The 17978-nt window shown below is 41.2% G+C and overlaps 1 protein-coding gene across 7 annotated transcripts in view; it reads right to left on the bottom strand.

Moving 5' to 3' along the window:
- Positions 1 to 889: 889 nt before the first annotated feature.
- ECHDC1 (ethylmalonyl-CoA decarboxylase 1) overlaps positions 890 to 17978 on the bottom strand; it is a 48310-nt gene continuing 31221 nt past the window's right edge. For 6 of the 7 annotated variants that reach the window (XM_032681725.1, XM_032681726.1, XM_032681728.1 and 3 more), the window contains one exon: positions 4465 to 5129. In XM_032681725.1, coding sequence (XP_032537616.1) covers positions 4724 to 5129 — 406 coding nt within the window. In that variant the 3' untranslated portion in view covers positions 4465 to 4723. Of the gene's footprint in view, positions 2554 to 3931; positions 5130 to 17978 lie in introns of those variants that run through there. The other variant, XM_032681724.1, reaches the window with a different exon arrangement.

The raw sequence follows: 17978 nt of genomic DNA, 5'->3' as shown, positions 1-17978 counted from the left end.
TAGACTTAAACTTCTAAAATGTTCTCCTTCCCATAATGTTGGCTGACGTGTCTAATCTTGGACAAAGTTGTGCCAGCCCTCTAGTTTGTTTCCTCTGCCTACAGGTGAGATCAGTGGGCCAGGAAAGTGCAGGGGAGACTAGGATGAAATAAGGAAGATTTCCTTCTTTCTCAGCTAGAAGTAGATGCTCTTGATCACAGATTTTTACTATCATCTTCCAGTTCCATAAGAAAATAAGCCAGTAACATGGGCTTCAGAAGGAAACAGGATGGAGTCTTTTTTTCTCTATTTGTTAGTTGCTAGCTGTTTTATTTCTCTGTTTTGAGTTAGCACACAGTAGTTCTAATCAAAATCTGACTTTGTGCCGCAAAGGCCTTCAGTAAGAACACTTCTGCTATGTGCACACATTTTACTGTATGTGAGGGATATGTGTTGAAGAAAGCAAGAAGCTAAATACAAGTACTTGACTCACTATATACTTAATTTCAGGATTTTCAGCCCAAACAGTCTACAAATAATTTCATCAGTGATTATCCTTGGGTTTTTTGACCAAAGCAAAGAGGCAGACCTCTGTTTAGCCCCCCACCCATGATGCTGCTTTTGGCTCCTGCTGGCTAACTGCAACTGTGAAGTACTAAAATTAAAGTATGGCTAGTGAGAGATTAATAGCCAATCATCAGAGTGGTAAATGCACTCCCCAGATCAAGCTAGGAAAAAGTAGTAACTGGTAATTCCCATCTTATATTTAAACCATTACCTTCAGTAGGAGACATGTTCTCTGTCTATTTTTGCAAAGCCACAGCCACATTGCATTTTGTGGTTTTCTGTAATCCCATGCATTAAGTGATTTTCAACTTGTACAGCACAGCCAGAGAAATGCACAGTGGAGCAGAAGGAAAAAGGAAATTTAAATACTATGTAATCTACAGCAAATCTTCATTTCCAGGAGAACAGATAACTACAGATACAGGAATCCTATGTCATGGTTAAAAAAAAAAATCAGATATTGAACCAAGCATTCTGCAAGAACACCTTGCTTATCTAGATTGACCATTTGCTTAGTATATTTCTATCAGCAGCAAATAAGATAGAAGTATTTATATTGCTAAAGGTGATCTCCAGTACCCAACCCTTAAATGCTTGGTGCAGAATCCACACCCCCATTAAGCCCTCAGTGTGATCCACTACACAGGGGAAAGAACAAGATGGGCATTTCACAATGTAACAGGAAGCTTAGTTTGCTGAGGAGGGAACTGGCAAACTAGTCCCTAGGAAGTACAAAAGCTAGCATGCTATTTAATTAGGAGACTGGGACTATCAATTTTGATGTTTCTAATTTATTTTGTGCATTTAGAGCTTGTTTGATTTTAAGCAGTTTCAGAAGGGGAAAAAATCTGAGAGGAAGCTTGTAGTCTTTTAATAAAGAAAATACAAATGCTTATCAGCTGCTGGTTACAGGTATTTGTCACTTTAAGATGATAAGCAAGTATTCTGTGAAATAAAGCATTTAGCTTTCAAAGGGGGAAAACAGGATTCCATTTCATCTCAGTCTGGAGCTCTCATCCTAGCACTCATGGTAATTTACTTGGGCTGGTTTTCATGTGAAGGGCTCTAAAATACCTTTTCAAATAGAAAATAGACCAGAGAATATGGTATTAGAGTACTCACAAAATCCTTGATCAAGACCTGTAATGATCTTCAGAATGTCCCGTACCTATGTTTGGTATATTTATGATATTAACAAAATGAGTTTCTGTCTGAGTGTGTCTTGCTCTGTACTAGCTAAATATTTGTCCTGTTTTCTTAGAAGCAAATGTTTACCTTTGATACAAGTCAGAGAGGGTGGCTGGGGAAATGCATTTGCTGAAATGAGAAATAAGCTCATTGTCTCAAATCAAAATGGAAAGAGATCCCCAATACTGAGTACATACGGAGTTTCGCTTACTGGCAGCACAGATCTGGTTCAAAATGTGAAGGAAACCAAATTCTGCTTTTTTGCTACAATTTCCACCTTTTCAAATTTGCATCACCCAGTACACAATACCTTTATGAGCCTAATACACTAAAGAAAAAATCAAGAGTCTTGCTCAGGTTCTAAGCAATTTTCACACCCATTTAAAAAATGTCATTAGGGTATTAGTATTTGCAAATCTGTTCTTGCTACTAGCAAAGACATAACCGGTTGCCCTTTAAAGCACATTTATTTTAATTCACATCAACGTGATGTGCTATTGCTACAAAAAGCTGGATGAGTATGGGCTGGAGCATGCTTTGAAGGTTCAGTGATGCTGGCAGTCTGGAATCTCTCATGAGTCTTGAGGAACTCCATGAAAAGCAGAACAGTTTCATTACTAAACAGTCAAGTGCAGCCGGACTATATTAAAACATTCATAGCTGTGAAGTAATGGGTTTGAAGTCCTCTAGGGAACAGGAAAGAATCCAGCTACACAGGGGACTAACAACTGAGCTATTGAATAAAAAAGGGCAGGGGGAGAAAGAGGCACAAACCAGAACACTATCTCCCCATGTTCTCATTCCTGTCTCTTCTCTAACCTGAAAGTAAAAATTGAACTTTATTTTTGGGGAAGAGACATTTGAAATTACTCTCCATCAGTGCTTCAGATATTAAGGCAAAGATGCAGGATCTACAGGGTGGAGGCAAGTTCCTTATCTTCCCTGAGGTGCCAACTCAAAATACATCCCTTTCTTCAACATTTCTCTTCATTGCTTCGGGCTCCTTGCTGTGAAAACCATATAGTGAAACATCCCTAGCAGATCACAGCATTGTGATGGATGAAAAGACAGAATGGGAGAGATATGTTGCCTGGAGAAGCATAAATGGAATCTAAATGGACTTTTTACTTACTGGACAATTCACCCACCGGACTGACAGTTTTTCCCCAGTTTATTGTTGTGTACTTATGAATTCTTATGCACCCCAGTTCATTGTTAAATTTTATGAATTCTGTTATACCTCCATATTGTCCCCATTTCTCCCTCAGACTTTCCCTCCAAAAGTTGTCTCTTTGTCCTCCCTGCTTTCCCGCTCCTCTGCCACTGATTGGCTGTAGTTACCACAGTGCAGGGAGAGCTACCATTGGCCAGTTCCCTCAGAGACCCGGGATTCCCACCCACCTTTCCCCTGTCCCCCTATCACATTTCTCCCTGAGCTGTCAATCTCTTGCGCCTCCCCGGTTTGGAATCTGCCCCTCAAACCTAGTTTATTTAAACCCTTGTCTCCCCTGAATAAACTGGCATTGCTGCACCACCCTCCAACTGTGCCAAGAACCCTTTTTGCAGTGCTCGGTCCCATCCCCCTTACCACGCAGACCGTGGCACAGCATCTGCTCAAAACCTGCAGAATCTTAACAGGCAATCCAAGCCAAATTCCCATCATTGATTTGTCCCCAAATCCTCAAACATGTAGTTACCTCACTGTCTAAAACTCAGGAATCCTGCCACACTGTGGAAATTGTAACATGGATTTCCATCTACGAAATTGCCTTTCCTAGGGGAGCTTGTTCCATCATCTGGAGCTAGTTATGCCTGGTCAGGCCAAGCACACAGCCCAAACTTTCCTTGTTAACATGCTCCCACGGAGTACTTGGGTCCTGGGCTCAGACCTCAGTCTCTGCTGGATTTAGAGACAAGAGTATCCTAACCAACAGTACATGAAACTCTCAGTCATAGATATGTCTGTATGGTTTTGCTCTCATAGATGTTTAATTTTAAGAATCATCTGCCAAAGCAGGGACTCTGTCAGTTTCTATTTTCTAAAGATAAAACCTTCCCCAATGAGTTATCTAATTACTTGAATAGTCACCAGCATGAAGTGGAAACCCAGTTCCAAATCTTCTGATCAGCCCAAATATGCCCTACCAGAAAAAATGCTCTAAAGAAAGATAAAGACATATCCACACACAAGTCTTACCAGGATGCTGAAGTACTCTGACACCCGGTCAGTTAAGGACATCCCATTTGGGAGTATGATTCATCATGTCCTTCCAAGATTTCAACTAGATTCTATGTAAAGAACCAGGTCAGCAGCTTTGCGCAGGTCCAGGATATGGGCATGTGCAGATGCATGTGTAGGTAGTTGATTCCTTGAGCAGTGAGAATACTCCTAAATGCATTTAAAAACCTGAATCAGTGTCAGTGAATGAGGGCTAGAAGGTCTCAGTAAGTTAAAGCTTCTTCTGTAAAAACACCATTAAAATTGAAGTATCCTTGGATAGCGAAGAACTGAGTAGAGATGAAAACATAAAACCTATCCTCTCACTGGTTATTATCCTTTCCAAGCTGCTTAAAGACACTGGTCTCATGTTGGGGAACTCATATTTTGCAACTTTAGATGCACCTGTTCCGCAAATAAATAAACATTATAACTTTCAAGAAATTAATTTCCATACCAGTTAGAAAAAATTAGCTCCAAAGAAAATAATCTTCAGCTTCATTCCAAAAGAATTATAGTTCTATTCTCAGCACAATATTTACCTTTACATACTAATTTCACTGATCTCCATTCAGTGGGTGATTAGGACAGTAAAGAACCTGCCAGGGATTTCTCTGTGGTTGCACACCAAATATGACTGTCTGAAGTGAATGGCAGGAATCTTAATGCCAGTTTTAAATGGGCAAATCCTTAAATGATTCAAGTTCAATGCCTGCTTTAGTGAAAGCTTTGTCTGCAAAAAGGTCAAGAACATTTCTTATACATTGACCATCATTTATGTTTTGGTCTTCTAACCAATGCCTGCAAATTGGCAGGCCCACCCCATACAGTTCCAAAAATGTCCTTTTCTGTCCTTAGGGCATCTTCCAGTGGGAGCTCTCTTCCTGCTGTCACCACCTTTTTCATAGCCCGTATCACACTGACTGGACCCTCTGTGTACTGACTCAGCCAGGCTCGGGCTTCTTCTAAGGCCCTGGTTTCATCTGAAGACGACAGGGTCTGCTCTGAGAATCCCAGGCGCAAAGCTTTCTCGGGGTCCACCCGGGCAGTCCCGCTCAGCAGCTGCAGGGCTGCCCCACTGCCCACGATCCGCACCAGCCGGGCAGCTCCTCCCCAGCCTGGCACCAGACCCATGTGCTTGTGGACAAACCGAATTTCACTTCCAGGCGTCATCAACCTGCCAATGAAGAACAAATACACAGAGGTCAATCCATGCATTGACATTCATTTGCAGCTCGACAGCACTTAACTTTCTATTTTCTCCTCTCCTCTGCTTCCAAAGGCTGATACAATTTGACAGCCTGCCGATTACAGCCAGAGCTGGAGTATCTTCATCTTTACATCACACAGTGCCTTAACTGCAGCATTTGGCCCTTCTCAGAATTAGATACATAGGCTACTACAAGTAAAGGTGCTTAGTGCCCACACCGATACCTGTAGTCAGTTCTAAAAAGTGTTGAAAACAGAACTGCAGACATTTATACACAGTGCCAAAACTCCTTGCTAATTCATCCCTAAAACAACAGGGTATTGGGTAAAAACTAATCAAACTAATGTACAAAACATTTCTCAAGAGGATGAATTGTGGTCTTAGTACTGATGTGCACTGGGGGGCGGTTCTGTCTGCAACCTGGTGCTTGATTACAGCACAGGTGGGACCTTTTTGTTCCATATTTTTGAGGATCAGTGTGAGTTTGATTTCTAACTGCTCACTACACCAAGGGAAATTGGGATGGATGCTCAACTTATGGGTCACAATTTATTACAGAATTGGTTTCTAATTATGCTTGCAATGTGTAATTAAATTGCTCCCCTCTACAAAGTAAGTCACATTCTTCCTTTCAAAGATTTCACATCTTTGCTTCTTTTCTACAGCTTCTCACCTCCTTTACGTAAGAACTCACCCTAGGGCTGATTAAGCTATAACCCTGGAGGAGCTCTGCTGCAGCAGATTGTTCTGTCTTCACATAGTGGTCACACTGACACATGTTAGATTAGTGGAAAAAACCTCTAGAAATAGAAACATACAGAAAAGATGTACAGAAACAGACTAGTACTTGCTCTCTCTCAAGGTGATGTTCTGCAGTGTGATTGCTTGCTGATGTTTGTAAGACAAAGGACTGAAATCACACTTGTGAAGTCGATTAGCTTCTACTTCAAGCACTAACTGGCTTTCTGAAGACAAATCTTGTAATACTGAGATCTACACACAAGTCTGTTTCCTAACAATGCAGGTTTCCATAGTGAAAATACCAACAGGAATAGCTTTGAAAGGGTAAAGAAAAGGAAAACCTTTATAAATGCAGCTACTTCTAGGAACTCGCTGTTCTCAAATCTGCTTAGTTATTGTTAATTGTAAGTTTGCTTGGTTGCTTTTTTCTTAACCAGAGCACCATCAGCATTCATGCCATACTGTACAGCATCAGGACTGCAGAGCTTACGCTTTATCCCAGATGCAGCACAATGCACAAAGGCAACAGCTGACCAGCCAGATTGCATGAAAGCCTTTTTGTAGAGATAGCAGAGGAAGGTTGTGTGACAAAAGGAAGAGAGTAGAGTATTGCGGGGGGGGGGGGTTGGGGGGAAAGGCTTTTAGCTAACATTATCAAGTGCTTCCCAGCTAACCCAGCAAATCCCAGACAGCTCGGGTCTCTCCTCTCCAAAAAGAAAATTCTGCAAGTATTCCAAAACTGCTTTACTGGCTCAGGTTACTCTTTAATTTGCTGACACCCAGTGTCCCACTGGGAAAACAATAGTGAAAACATTATTAAGAGTTTAATTCTAGCTGTGCCGAGTGATCGAGGCATTAAAAAAGAAGCAGCTGGTCATAAGCAGCTGGGCATCTGATGCTAGACAACCTGTAGGCAGACTCATGGGACAGCCACTGCAGGTCAGTGAGGCAATGTTGCGCTTATATGTTGAATCTGAGACTGTTCCAGACACCTGGGTTCAGGCCTTAAGGACAGGCAATTCTGTCAACATCCTGAGGGCAGTGTAAGGACTCATCTGGGGAGTCAGGTCAACGTCCTCTGAAGTTGGCATGGAAAGTCAAATTTTACATTAGAAGCACAGCCAATCCATCAGCACCAACAAGAAAAGAGTTGAAAACATTTAGTATGTGGGAAAGGTTCTGTTGCCCTGCAGAGTCTTTACTTCCCTCTAAGAAAATGGAACCAAACACAATGCGAGGAAAATAAATGACTGACAGCTTAATCCACAGAGAGACTGCAAGGCAACAGCTTCTAGGATCTCGTTGGGATTCACTTCTCCCTCCGATGTTCCTTTGAACATGCTCCAGAGAAAATACTGAGATAAGCGGTGGTCAGTGTAAGGTGTAACTGTAGTCTTGGACTGCCTTCAGGCTTAAGAAAGGCATCTCTGGTTTTTCAGACTCTTCAACTATGAATCCTCTCCTGAAATCGCACCATTTCTTACAGAAACCACCCATCACACTCTCTGTTAGTATACTTAGTATACTACTCACTTTTTACTGCCACCACCTGCATCTCCTAGAATGCTTCCATCAACGCTGTACAATCCTAAACATCCACTGGTCAGATTATGTGACCAATACATCTGTTCTAGCACAAGCAGCAGTCACAAGTATGGAGGCCATGTTGCTGAGAACACAGCTGCGTTGGGCAGGACACCGTCTCCAGGCTGAAGGACCACCGCCTCCCTAAGAGGCTTTATGGTGAACTTGCCACTGGCTGCCGCAAGAGAGGAGCCCTGAAGAGGAGATACAAGGACTCCCCGAAACAACATCTCAGCCTTGGCCATATTGATCTTCATCACTGGTCTACTCTGGCCTCCAGTCGGCAGGCCTGGAGACACATTATCCATAACGCTGCTGCTTCTTTTGAGAACGCACACAGGATCACTCTCGAGGAGAAAAGACAATGCAGAAAGAACCGTGTCTTGCCGATACCATCCAAGGAGTCTTTCTGCTGTGCCTTTTGCATCCGGACTTGTCTATCTCGCATTGGCCTCTTTAGCCACCAGCGCGCTTGTAGCAAATGTGGGTAGAGTCCTTCCCAAATCTTCATTCACGAAGCCCGGCCATGATCCACTCACTTCCAGTCCCCGTGCCCAAGGAAGCAGTGGAGACCTGAGCTCATGTCTGAAGAGGTGTATGCAGTTGCCAAGCCAGCCTGGGATCAGCCTCTGAACATCACCAGCTGCAGCCTCACATAAATATTTCCCTTTTTACTGTATGAGAGGAATTGAATCTACCTTCTGAGACATGACAGATCTGATCTCCCATTAAAAGAATTTATGTAAGAAAAGCACATCAAGCATTACTAAACATAAAGAGGCAGACATCAAAAAGCTGGAAAGACCAAAGTGCTATTCCTGAGCTGTTTATACCTTATTCACCTATTATTGGCCCTGCTTGAGACAGAACAGTAGATGAAAACAAAATTAACCCTGAATTGACTCAGTATATCTGTTCTTGTCTTCCAGGTCAAAGGAATTAAAATCTGTGTCTCCTGTATTGCAGGGGAAGGTCATATCGCTAGACTCCTAGACACGTGTCTTCGTTGCCCTAGTAAAGAAAACCTGTTGCATGACAGTACTGAAAAAATATTTATTCAATGTAATTAATGTCAAAGTGACTGAAGGCCTTACAAGCACATCCTTCAGAAATGTGATGGTTAGCAAAATTCTCACAACTTATTTTGGATAAAAGAGGTTAAGGTAACATAAGCACCAAAGTGCAGCTGAAACCTTCTTTTAGAACATTTTATTCCATGTTACAAGCACTATAACCCCCCTAGGAAGAAAGCACAGCCACCATGGGCCTCATCCAATTTTGTGTTAGTCATCTAAAGCAAATGAGCTACAGCAAATGTTCCTCCTGTACATTTTAAAATGTTCTCAGCTGCACTAAATGTTATAAATCCTCCCCCTTTGATCTGAGGATTCCTTCATTCTGTGACATCTCATTGTACCCACAAACTACCAACTATCATGCCACATCTCATCACATCACTGGCAGTGTGCGAGAAGAAAACCTTGTCATTAGCAAGGCAACCTAACAAATCCCATCCTTATAAAGGTACACTTGCTTCTCCAAAGGCAGTGCTTGCTGTGACCTAACAGCTGTGCTTTCCTTTGCTTTTTATAAACACTCATGTTACTGAGCTGTTCCAATAGGTATAATCAGTTCCTTGGGCAGAATTAAGATTATATTAATACCTGTGCTGGCCCTTACCTTATCATTTCCTGGACTTTGAGGTTTGAGTTATATTCTTTCTGACAAGGCAAGGGCACTAATCAAGTTTACTAAGGAGGGACAAATACCACCCTTTATTTTAGGCATTTTAAAAGCTCCTACAATTATGCTGTTGAAACCCACGATAGAAAAAAAGATGCCTAAAACATTAATGTGTTGTCAGCAACCTGGATTTTGTTCCCATTCCCTGTTTGACTCCCAGTGTCACGTAAGGACACAGCTCCTGACTTCCGATCTCCTTTTAGCTGGCATGAGACTGGCACACCACAGAGGGAGGCAGCTGGCATCGTGCAGTGCTGCAGCACCTGGTTCTCAGCTATGGTTATACTGAGAGAGGGCAGCCAGAACTGCAGGAGATGACTTTTATCTTCCCCCCAAATACTTTGGCATCCTGCTCTCAAAACACCAATCAATATAAATAATAAACAGAGCGTACGTGTTCCAGTCACAGTAAATTCCCTCACCAAATCTGCTACCTTCTTCTATAACTTTCAGTAACACCTACCTACAATATGATTGAACCAACACAAAGTGCAAAATTCTCCAAAAACGAGAGTCAAAGGCCTTGAGATACAATTAAAAGACATCCATAATTTTAGCATGCTGTAGACAAGAGCTATAGAAATAATAAGAAATCTTCAAGTAGAACTAGATATTTTATAAAACATAGATACAGAACACGCAGACACAGGAAGACCAATGTCTATGGCCAATCACACACTTATTTTGGCTCTTATTACTCAGTGAAGACAGCAAGAATACAGTATTGATATCAAAAGCTTTCAACCAAGCATCCAGACCACACATGGAACTGTTTAGGCACAGGAAAAGAGAGATATTGCAAAAAAAAGAAAACCACCAAAAACATGGTAACAGAAAGAAGGTTATCAAAAGTCAAACACTTGCTTTAAACAGGAAAGAACAGAACAGCAAATTTGATGTGCAATGCCACCATACACTTTGCCCAACATGTATGTGTTTCTAACACATTCAGCAATATGGCATCAGCTTAAATTAACTCTTGTTAAATTAAGTAGCAGCAGTGTTATGCTGACACGTAGCCAAAATAGCTTTTTAAAATACACACTGCTGGGGAGTGCAAGTTCAAGAATTTGTTAAGAGGTCAGGTATGACATTATCCATGGACGGTGTTTTATCATGCAAATGGAACTTACTTTGCCAGTTGGGCATGAAGATTTGATGATCTTGCTGGCAAAGTGGACAAAAGCTCATGTGTAACTAGTTTAGGATTTTGTAACTTTGCTTGGTGAGTGCTACCAGGACAATTAGCAGCAGCTGCAGCTCTCAAATGCATGCTGGGCCTTCAGGGAGCAAGAAAGTCAGTCCATTGTCCACTTCTTCCCTGTTTTCCAAGTGCACCTTCTCAACACTAAAACTACAATCCCTGTCCCATCACTTCACGAGCAAATTGCATCTCAGTCTCATTCCATCTTCCTTACACTTCCTCAGCATCCCAGGGGACACAGAAGATCTCAGAATTGGTGGCGGCTTCTTGAAGCAAGTGATTGTGACTCAGGCAGCAGACAGAGTTATGCAGGTAATAAATATAATCTGATCTCTCTTCTCTTGCTGATGCAGGCAAAATCCACCAAAAATAAAGTGTTTCTCTTACACACAAAGTGTTGCTGAACACATGAAGTAGATGGGATGTTTTAGTCAACTAAACTGTTACAATAAGTTAAAACAAAGCAAGGGAGAGATTGGATTGTTGAATTTGTAGCATCAGAGCAAAAGATAAGCTACCCATTCCTTTATCTGTACAACAAAAGCACTGATTTCTGATCAAACAGAAGTCCTTTATTTTAGGTTGGCTCAGTGCACCACATAAACTGAGTAATATTTTCAAGGCATTATACTAAGCTTTGTAAAAAGAACAAAGGGAAAAAAAAGGCAGCTTTAAAGTGGATGGCTGAAATGCAGTAACTGTTCAGATAAGGTAGAAGTGGGTAGCTGCATTTGAAAGCAATTCCATAAGAGAGAGATGTCACCTTTTCTGCAAATGCAGCCAGACAATTCTGTAGCTTCAGTTCCTTGGCTCAGGCAGGGATGCTTAGGGATCATGCCATAGGCTAGTGGCAGACCCGAAAGCTGGACCACAAGGAGCAATTAACTGGGACTGCAAATGCCGTTAGCCTGAAGCTTGGCCAAGGACCATGACAGAACCAGTCAAGCACTGCTGCAACTTCCATTCTTTCTTGTATGCACATTCTTTCTTTCATGTAGCACATACTGAGGGGTTTGGAATCCTCCTGGCTTGCTGCCTTCTCCCTATCTTCTTTAGCATGACATGTGGACCTAACGAAGTTTAACTTGTACCTAGCACTCAATCCACCTCCTGATATCTGAGTTCCAAATCTTAGAGTCAGAAGGATATACCAGATATCATGTACCTTCCCATTTAATACATCTAAACCCTATTCTCCCCACCATGGATGGACAGATGTTAAAGCACATGTAAGAAACTACAGAACTTCCTTAGCATTAACATACAAATTCTTGAGGCCTTAGCAAGTTGCTGCAAAACTCATGTCTATCTTCTCCAGAATCTTTTAACAACAAAACTAATTCCTAAGTATAGTCTTGAGAACACAACCTGAATATGAACCACCACCTTGACATTTTCACAAAGCCACAGAGAGCCTGAAATGAAGAGTATTCAGTAAAGTTAATGCTGCAGTTTGTGCCTGCAGAGACCTAACCTGGAAACCTAACTACTGATAGTTAATTACATGACAACACTGTGTTCTAGTACTGATAACTTGTCCTGTGTAAGCCTTGTTCAGTATTCCAATACACAAGCCTTTCATAGTTATTACAGAAACTCACCTTAAAACAACACCTGCATGAACCAGTCATTTTTGCAATAAAAATGAATTTTGAACAGCAAGGTACTGTGGAAGAATATTCTGCAGAAGAAGTATGCAGTACTACACTAAAATAATTTAGCCAGTCACCAAAGTTGCTGATTAGCAGCTTCCAGTTCTTACTTCAATTTTCGTGACATATGCTTTTAGAATTAGACCCCCAAGAATAAGGCAGTCTCCTCCAAAAGGCAACCTGGGACTAATTAATCTCTGCCTATCCAGTGCAGTGTCTCAGCAGTGTCTTTATCACTGCACTATCAAATAATTATCTAGATACTCTGTAAAGGGATTATCTAGACAAAATAGCTAAAGATTTTTCTGAAATTCAGCTTACCACACCCTCTATAACAAAAAAACACCCTAGTTCTCTGAAACTATTGACAAGTGGATTCATCCTGAGAAAAGTTAGTCATAATTTCACTTTTCTCTCAATCTCACTTGATTAATTGGATAGGCTCTTTTAAAGGACCAAAAAGCCCCAATTAAACATTTAATCAATAACTTGTTGCTAATTCTGTTTAGCAGACTTTTGAACTGGAGTAATGCAGTGAATATTGGCAAGCCACAATTTTTCCGTGCTTTCGCAGCACAGCTTGCTAGTATTAATTCTCCCTACACCTCTCCCATATCTTCTCTCTCATTGTGAGCTTCTCATGTTTCTGCCCTATGCAGAGAAATAATAAGGCAATTGGATATTGCAGCAATTGCTGCTTCAGAGGTGTGAAAGCACAAAAGTGAGAATTCCAAATTGAAAATACTGTAAAACCGATAAAACTAGGGATTTGTGCTACATGCTTGTGGTCATAGCCTGCAGACTGGTATCATAAAAGCAAACCTCCCCAAATCTTCACTCCTTCTTAAAATCCTTTAGTCATCCTTTCGATATTCACTTGACAGATGACAAAATGGTAACTACTAAAGAACATAAAGAATATAAAAATGAAGACAAAATGGTTTAGTTTGGGGAAACTGTGTGTTGTGCTTATCTTAGATACATTTGCTCAAAGCTGCTCTGCAATCCCAAATTTCCATAGGCTAAGAGAAGACTGTGCACATTCATGATCTTTTCTGCTTATCTGCTTTACTCTGTAACCTTTTCTACAGGAATGCAATGGAAAGAAGTAGGTCCCGATACTATTTTAATAAGCCCATCAGAAAGTCACCCCTCTCAAATCCTTTCAGTGATTAAAAAAAAAACAAACCAACAATTCTATTCACAAAACAATATACCTTTTTTACTTGAAGTTTAAATAAATTAAGATGAAATCCAAGAAACAAAATAAAAAAAATCCTACCAAGCCTCTGAAGTACAGAGTGTTCTAGGCATGCTCTAAAACTCAGTGTCAAAGAAGTAGGCTTGGTGCCAGACTAAGAAATTTCACCAAAACAAGAGCTTGCTTTTCTCACAGCTCTTTTCAAATTGTCTTACAGATTATATGGACATTTATTTATAGTTACTGAATTATTTCGTAACACTCTTAGTGCATCAATTTTCCCCCCCACTTGCCACAAAAGCTAAGAATCAAACTTTACATAAAGCAGCCTAGAAAAATATCTCTTGTCTCCCTAGCACATGTTCCCTTTAGCCCCTACCTTTGCTGACCTCTAGTCAGATTTTGCAATGCATTTTATGGAACCCTAAGGATCAGGGTCAAAATCAGATCAAATAAATAGACTCCTAATTACAGATGTCTTTTTTTGAACAAGAGTTAACATTCTTCTGAGTTGGCTGGGAAACCCCAGGGCACTTCCCAGAGGGGAACAGAGGGACCTAAACAATGAAAGATACATTCTTCAGAGGAAACCTTAAACTAGCTATTTATAATGCCACTCTATCATGCTTTCTCACATCACCAAGAGTCAAATAAAATGCAGAAGGAAAAACTACAAAGTCATACTTTCATCCAAAGACACAAAACATTTGGTTGATGCTAAAATTCTGCAAAATGGAGTCCTGGATCTAAAAAATGGAAGACATAGTAACAAGAAGAGTTAGAGGCAGAGCTGGAACACAGGGATAACAGAGCAGAAACTGCTAAACAGATATAAGCCATTTTAGGAAGAATATGGTCTCCAAGATTAAACAGAAACTTAAGGTATGGATATCTCCAACATCTACTGCCAAATATTGCAATATTCAGTGGAAGATGAGCTTCCAAAAGCAACAGACTCAAGTCAAAGAGGGTGAAAGATTACCAATTCCAAAGAAAGCCATTCCAGGGAAAACCCACAAAAATAATATTGTTACTAGAAGAAGATCCCTTGGATAACAGGAGTTAAATAATAATAGGCAGATACAGAAAATTTCATGTCCTAAAAAAAAAAAAAAAGCATCTCATCCGTAAAAGGTCTGCAGCAGAGCACACTCTCTAGGATTTGGCAAGACCCAGAATAAAACTGGTCTAGACATGGCTGTGTTAAGAACAACCAGAGAAGTGAAAAAGGTTTTATTTCTTAAGCATTTACCTGATCAAATGAGAGGGGCTAAAAGAGGGCCAGAAAGATTGTTAGTTTGAGAGAGCAATTACAGAAGGCAAGAGACAGGGGGAAAGAAGCTGGTGCTAATACCCTGCAAGCGAGTAGGGCAGCCTCAAACAAAAGACAAGGTAGGTAGGGCCCCTCAAAAGTCTCCTGCAGGTGATGTCTACTGTCATACTGGCTGCCATCCACACAGACTTCCAACCTCATTCTGGACCAGAATCTCCCAGAGTCAGGCACAGATGGAGGCTCACCAGCAGACCTAGATTAGGGGTTTTAAAGCTAGTTTTTTACCTCAGGCTTGACACTTTCTCACCCGTGGCTTCACAGAAGCCAGAGAGAAAAAAGCATGCTGTAAAAAGCTACATTTCTTCTAAAAGGGATAAATGAAGCTGAATATTAGAAATTGCAGAAAGACATTTTTTGTAGCAGGAATGAAAAATTGAATTAGACGGCAGATCACAGGGCAAGAAATAGGGCCCCGAAAAAGCATGACTGATTAAAACTCCACAAGCAGTATTAAAAGAAGTAAGATGAGCCTTTTTATTTTATTTTTTTTCCTCTTCACAGTCATTTTTCAATAAACTGTCAGGAAAGAAAATTATTGGGCCAAACTGCAAAGCGAATCTGCCCCATTTTCCAGGATACTTCTTTAGGTCCGCATGCAATGCTCTCAGGGGGTTCCTGCAGCCCAAGGTACTGTCCCTGCTGTGGTGGGCTGTGTGTGCTGGTGGGTGAGCTCCGGAGATGGGGAGAGAGCTGGCCAGGGGGCTTTGCAACCCTCCATCTTTCACCACTGCCTCGCAAGTTGGTGTGTGCTGCACACACACATCGGGTGGCCCCTCTGCAAGCTGTGATGCGATGTAAAGGCTGTGTGAGCACACAACATTCCCTCATCCCAACTTGTGCCTAAGCATTCAAGTGAGCTGAACAGTTCCAGAAAACATAGCAAAAGTAACTTAATAGGCCTTTCCCTGTGAAGGACTGGGAATCAGAATGGGGAAAATCTCAGAAGCAGCAAAGGATGTACAATGATTGAACGGACTTTATGATGCAGACTTTATAGTTATTATGTATACACACATTGTATGTTCCCCCAGAATCTGTGTCTTTCGGGCACATCCCGGCCTGCTCGCCTCCCTGTTCCTCTGTTTCTCTGCCGATTGGCTGGAAGGGCTGCAGGCAGGAGACAGCCCCCGTTCGCTCTTTCCTCCCCTGGTTCCTCCTGCGCTCCTCCCCTTTTCGCCCGTGTCCCTACCTTGGTTTGTCCCCCCGCTTGTCTGTCTCATGCTCCGCCCTGTGTTCTGGTCCTTTCCCCTCCCGAGCTGATAAAAGACCGGGTGCACGCGTGAATAAAGTGGTCTACCTGCATCCCATCCTCGTCTCCCGGGCTCGGTCCTCCCCTCCTTTTCGGATCGCGGCATTTCCCAACTAAGAGAGACAAACTTTTTACAGTTATATCGATAGCAGTAAAAGAGTTCCCCGTCCCATGCGCGCTGCCTTGGACCTGTTTGACAACACCCTCATATGCACACTGGGGAGCAGCAGCATGGCTTTACAAAGGCTTATTGAAGACACACTAGGCTTAGACCACAATTTAAGAACACACAGAACCAAGAGAATAAAGCAGATAGTTACACTGGGGAGCTCTAATTCCCCTGACGTGTGTAGTATAAACTCTGAAAATGGCACAAATCACCCAGAGCCATAAAGTAGGATTGAAGCCCCATCGTTCAAGAGGCAGTGCCTGGATCATCCTTACTCCCCACAATCATACAACAACAATCCATGGTCTACCACCCCAATTCTCCTCCTCTGCTAATGATGGATGTCTCACTGGCACTCTCCTCTTCTAATTCCCAGCTATGACTTCATTTGTATTACCCTGGTGTCAGTGGATCCCAGGCACCTCAGTTACCATACAATTGTCTTCAGAGTAGTTCTCACCTTGACACAGCACTTGGGTCTTACACATGAAGCAGGTTTTAGCTATTCTTTACAGGCTACCTCAATATACAAGTGAGTGAATGCCAAAATAATGCTCACAGAAAAATTACTCATGCTGGAAATCTGAAATGGTACATGAGTCTTTCCTTCCCAAAAAGGAACTAGAGCTATTTGGATTCCACTCAAGCAAACATTTTCAACAACAGATATGTCTTTTAGACTAAAGCAAAAATTTCCATCAGAAAAGATTCAGTGATATTTTACCAGATTCTTTGATGAAAAAAGACCATCTGGATGTAAGGTGTTTGATAATTTCAATTTTTAGTCAAATGTGAGTGCCAGTATTCATCTAGAAATAACAAAGTACAGTGGAGCTTGTTTTTACAGAGAAAATACTGTATTTTTTTAAATTATGTCCACACCTTCATGCAGTATATGCAACTATGTTTGTAACTTCGGTTATAAACAATATATCTCACATCTTTATTTCCATCATATATGTTTATCAAGACCAAATAAAACAAAACAAAATTCTACTGGACCAAATTCAAGAGTCTCTTAAAGCAGGAACATTTCAGTCACGTTCTCTGCTCATCTCTGCTGCTGATACAGAAAGGGGAGTAGGAGCTTCCCAACACTGTCTCAGAGTTTAGCATCTAAAATGTCAAAAAGGCAAGATAACCTCATTCACCTGAACTCAGCTGACTGCAAAGGAACAACATTTTTTGGCATCAGCCCTAAGAGATGCAAGGTTTGAGCTGCCTTAATACTTTATGATGGATTTGATATATCAGATTTCTGCAACTCACAGCATTAAAGGATTTAAAATACAATTTAACATCACACTAACAACCCTTCACAAGGCATAGGGTAACAAGACACACTTTGAAATTCAGCTGTCTCTGCATGTGGTGCTACTGATGCTGCATTTGCACATCCCACACAACAATTTCTGACTAAAGCAAAGAGAGGTCATACACTTAGCTGAAATCACTGGTGAGTAAATTATAATGAAACGTTTCCATTTTGTCAGGATACCATGTTAATTTCAAACGAAAAATGCTGAGGATTGTGGTTTTTAAAAAAATTATCACAGTGGCTGTGACCTAAATTTTAAGTTTTCCAGATATGATACGTGATTTCAGAGATTTTTTGGGGGTGGGGGGAGAGCATAATGACATAACTCAGAAAGGCATAAATGAGATAGATAATTTAACATTAAAATTCTACATTAAAGCAGTAACCTGCTACTTCTCCTCTTTACTTTTTAATATTGCATACTAGTTATATTGATGGGGATCTCAAGCCAGCTTCAGATCACTAACTGCCTGGACAAGAAGCTGGCACATTTTCAGCAAACTGCAACAGATCATCCATAAATATGCCTAAGAGTGTGACCAATTATGACCAAAAGTATAATTTCCCCTACTATCTTTTTATTTACAATCTTTCTCTCTTTCACACACAGAGAAATCCATGT

This window comes from Chiroxiphia lanceolata, chromosome 3 (assembly GCF_009829145.1).
Source record: "Chiroxiphia lanceolata isolate bChiLan1 chromosome 3, bChiLan1.pri, whole genome shotgun sequence".
NCBI classification, from domain to species: Eukaryota; Metazoa; Chordata; class Aves; order Passeriformes; family Pipridae; genus Chiroxiphia; species Chiroxiphia lanceolata.
Note: the sequence above shows the minus strand (reverse complement) of the source record. Positions and strands in the feature narration are given on the sequence as shown.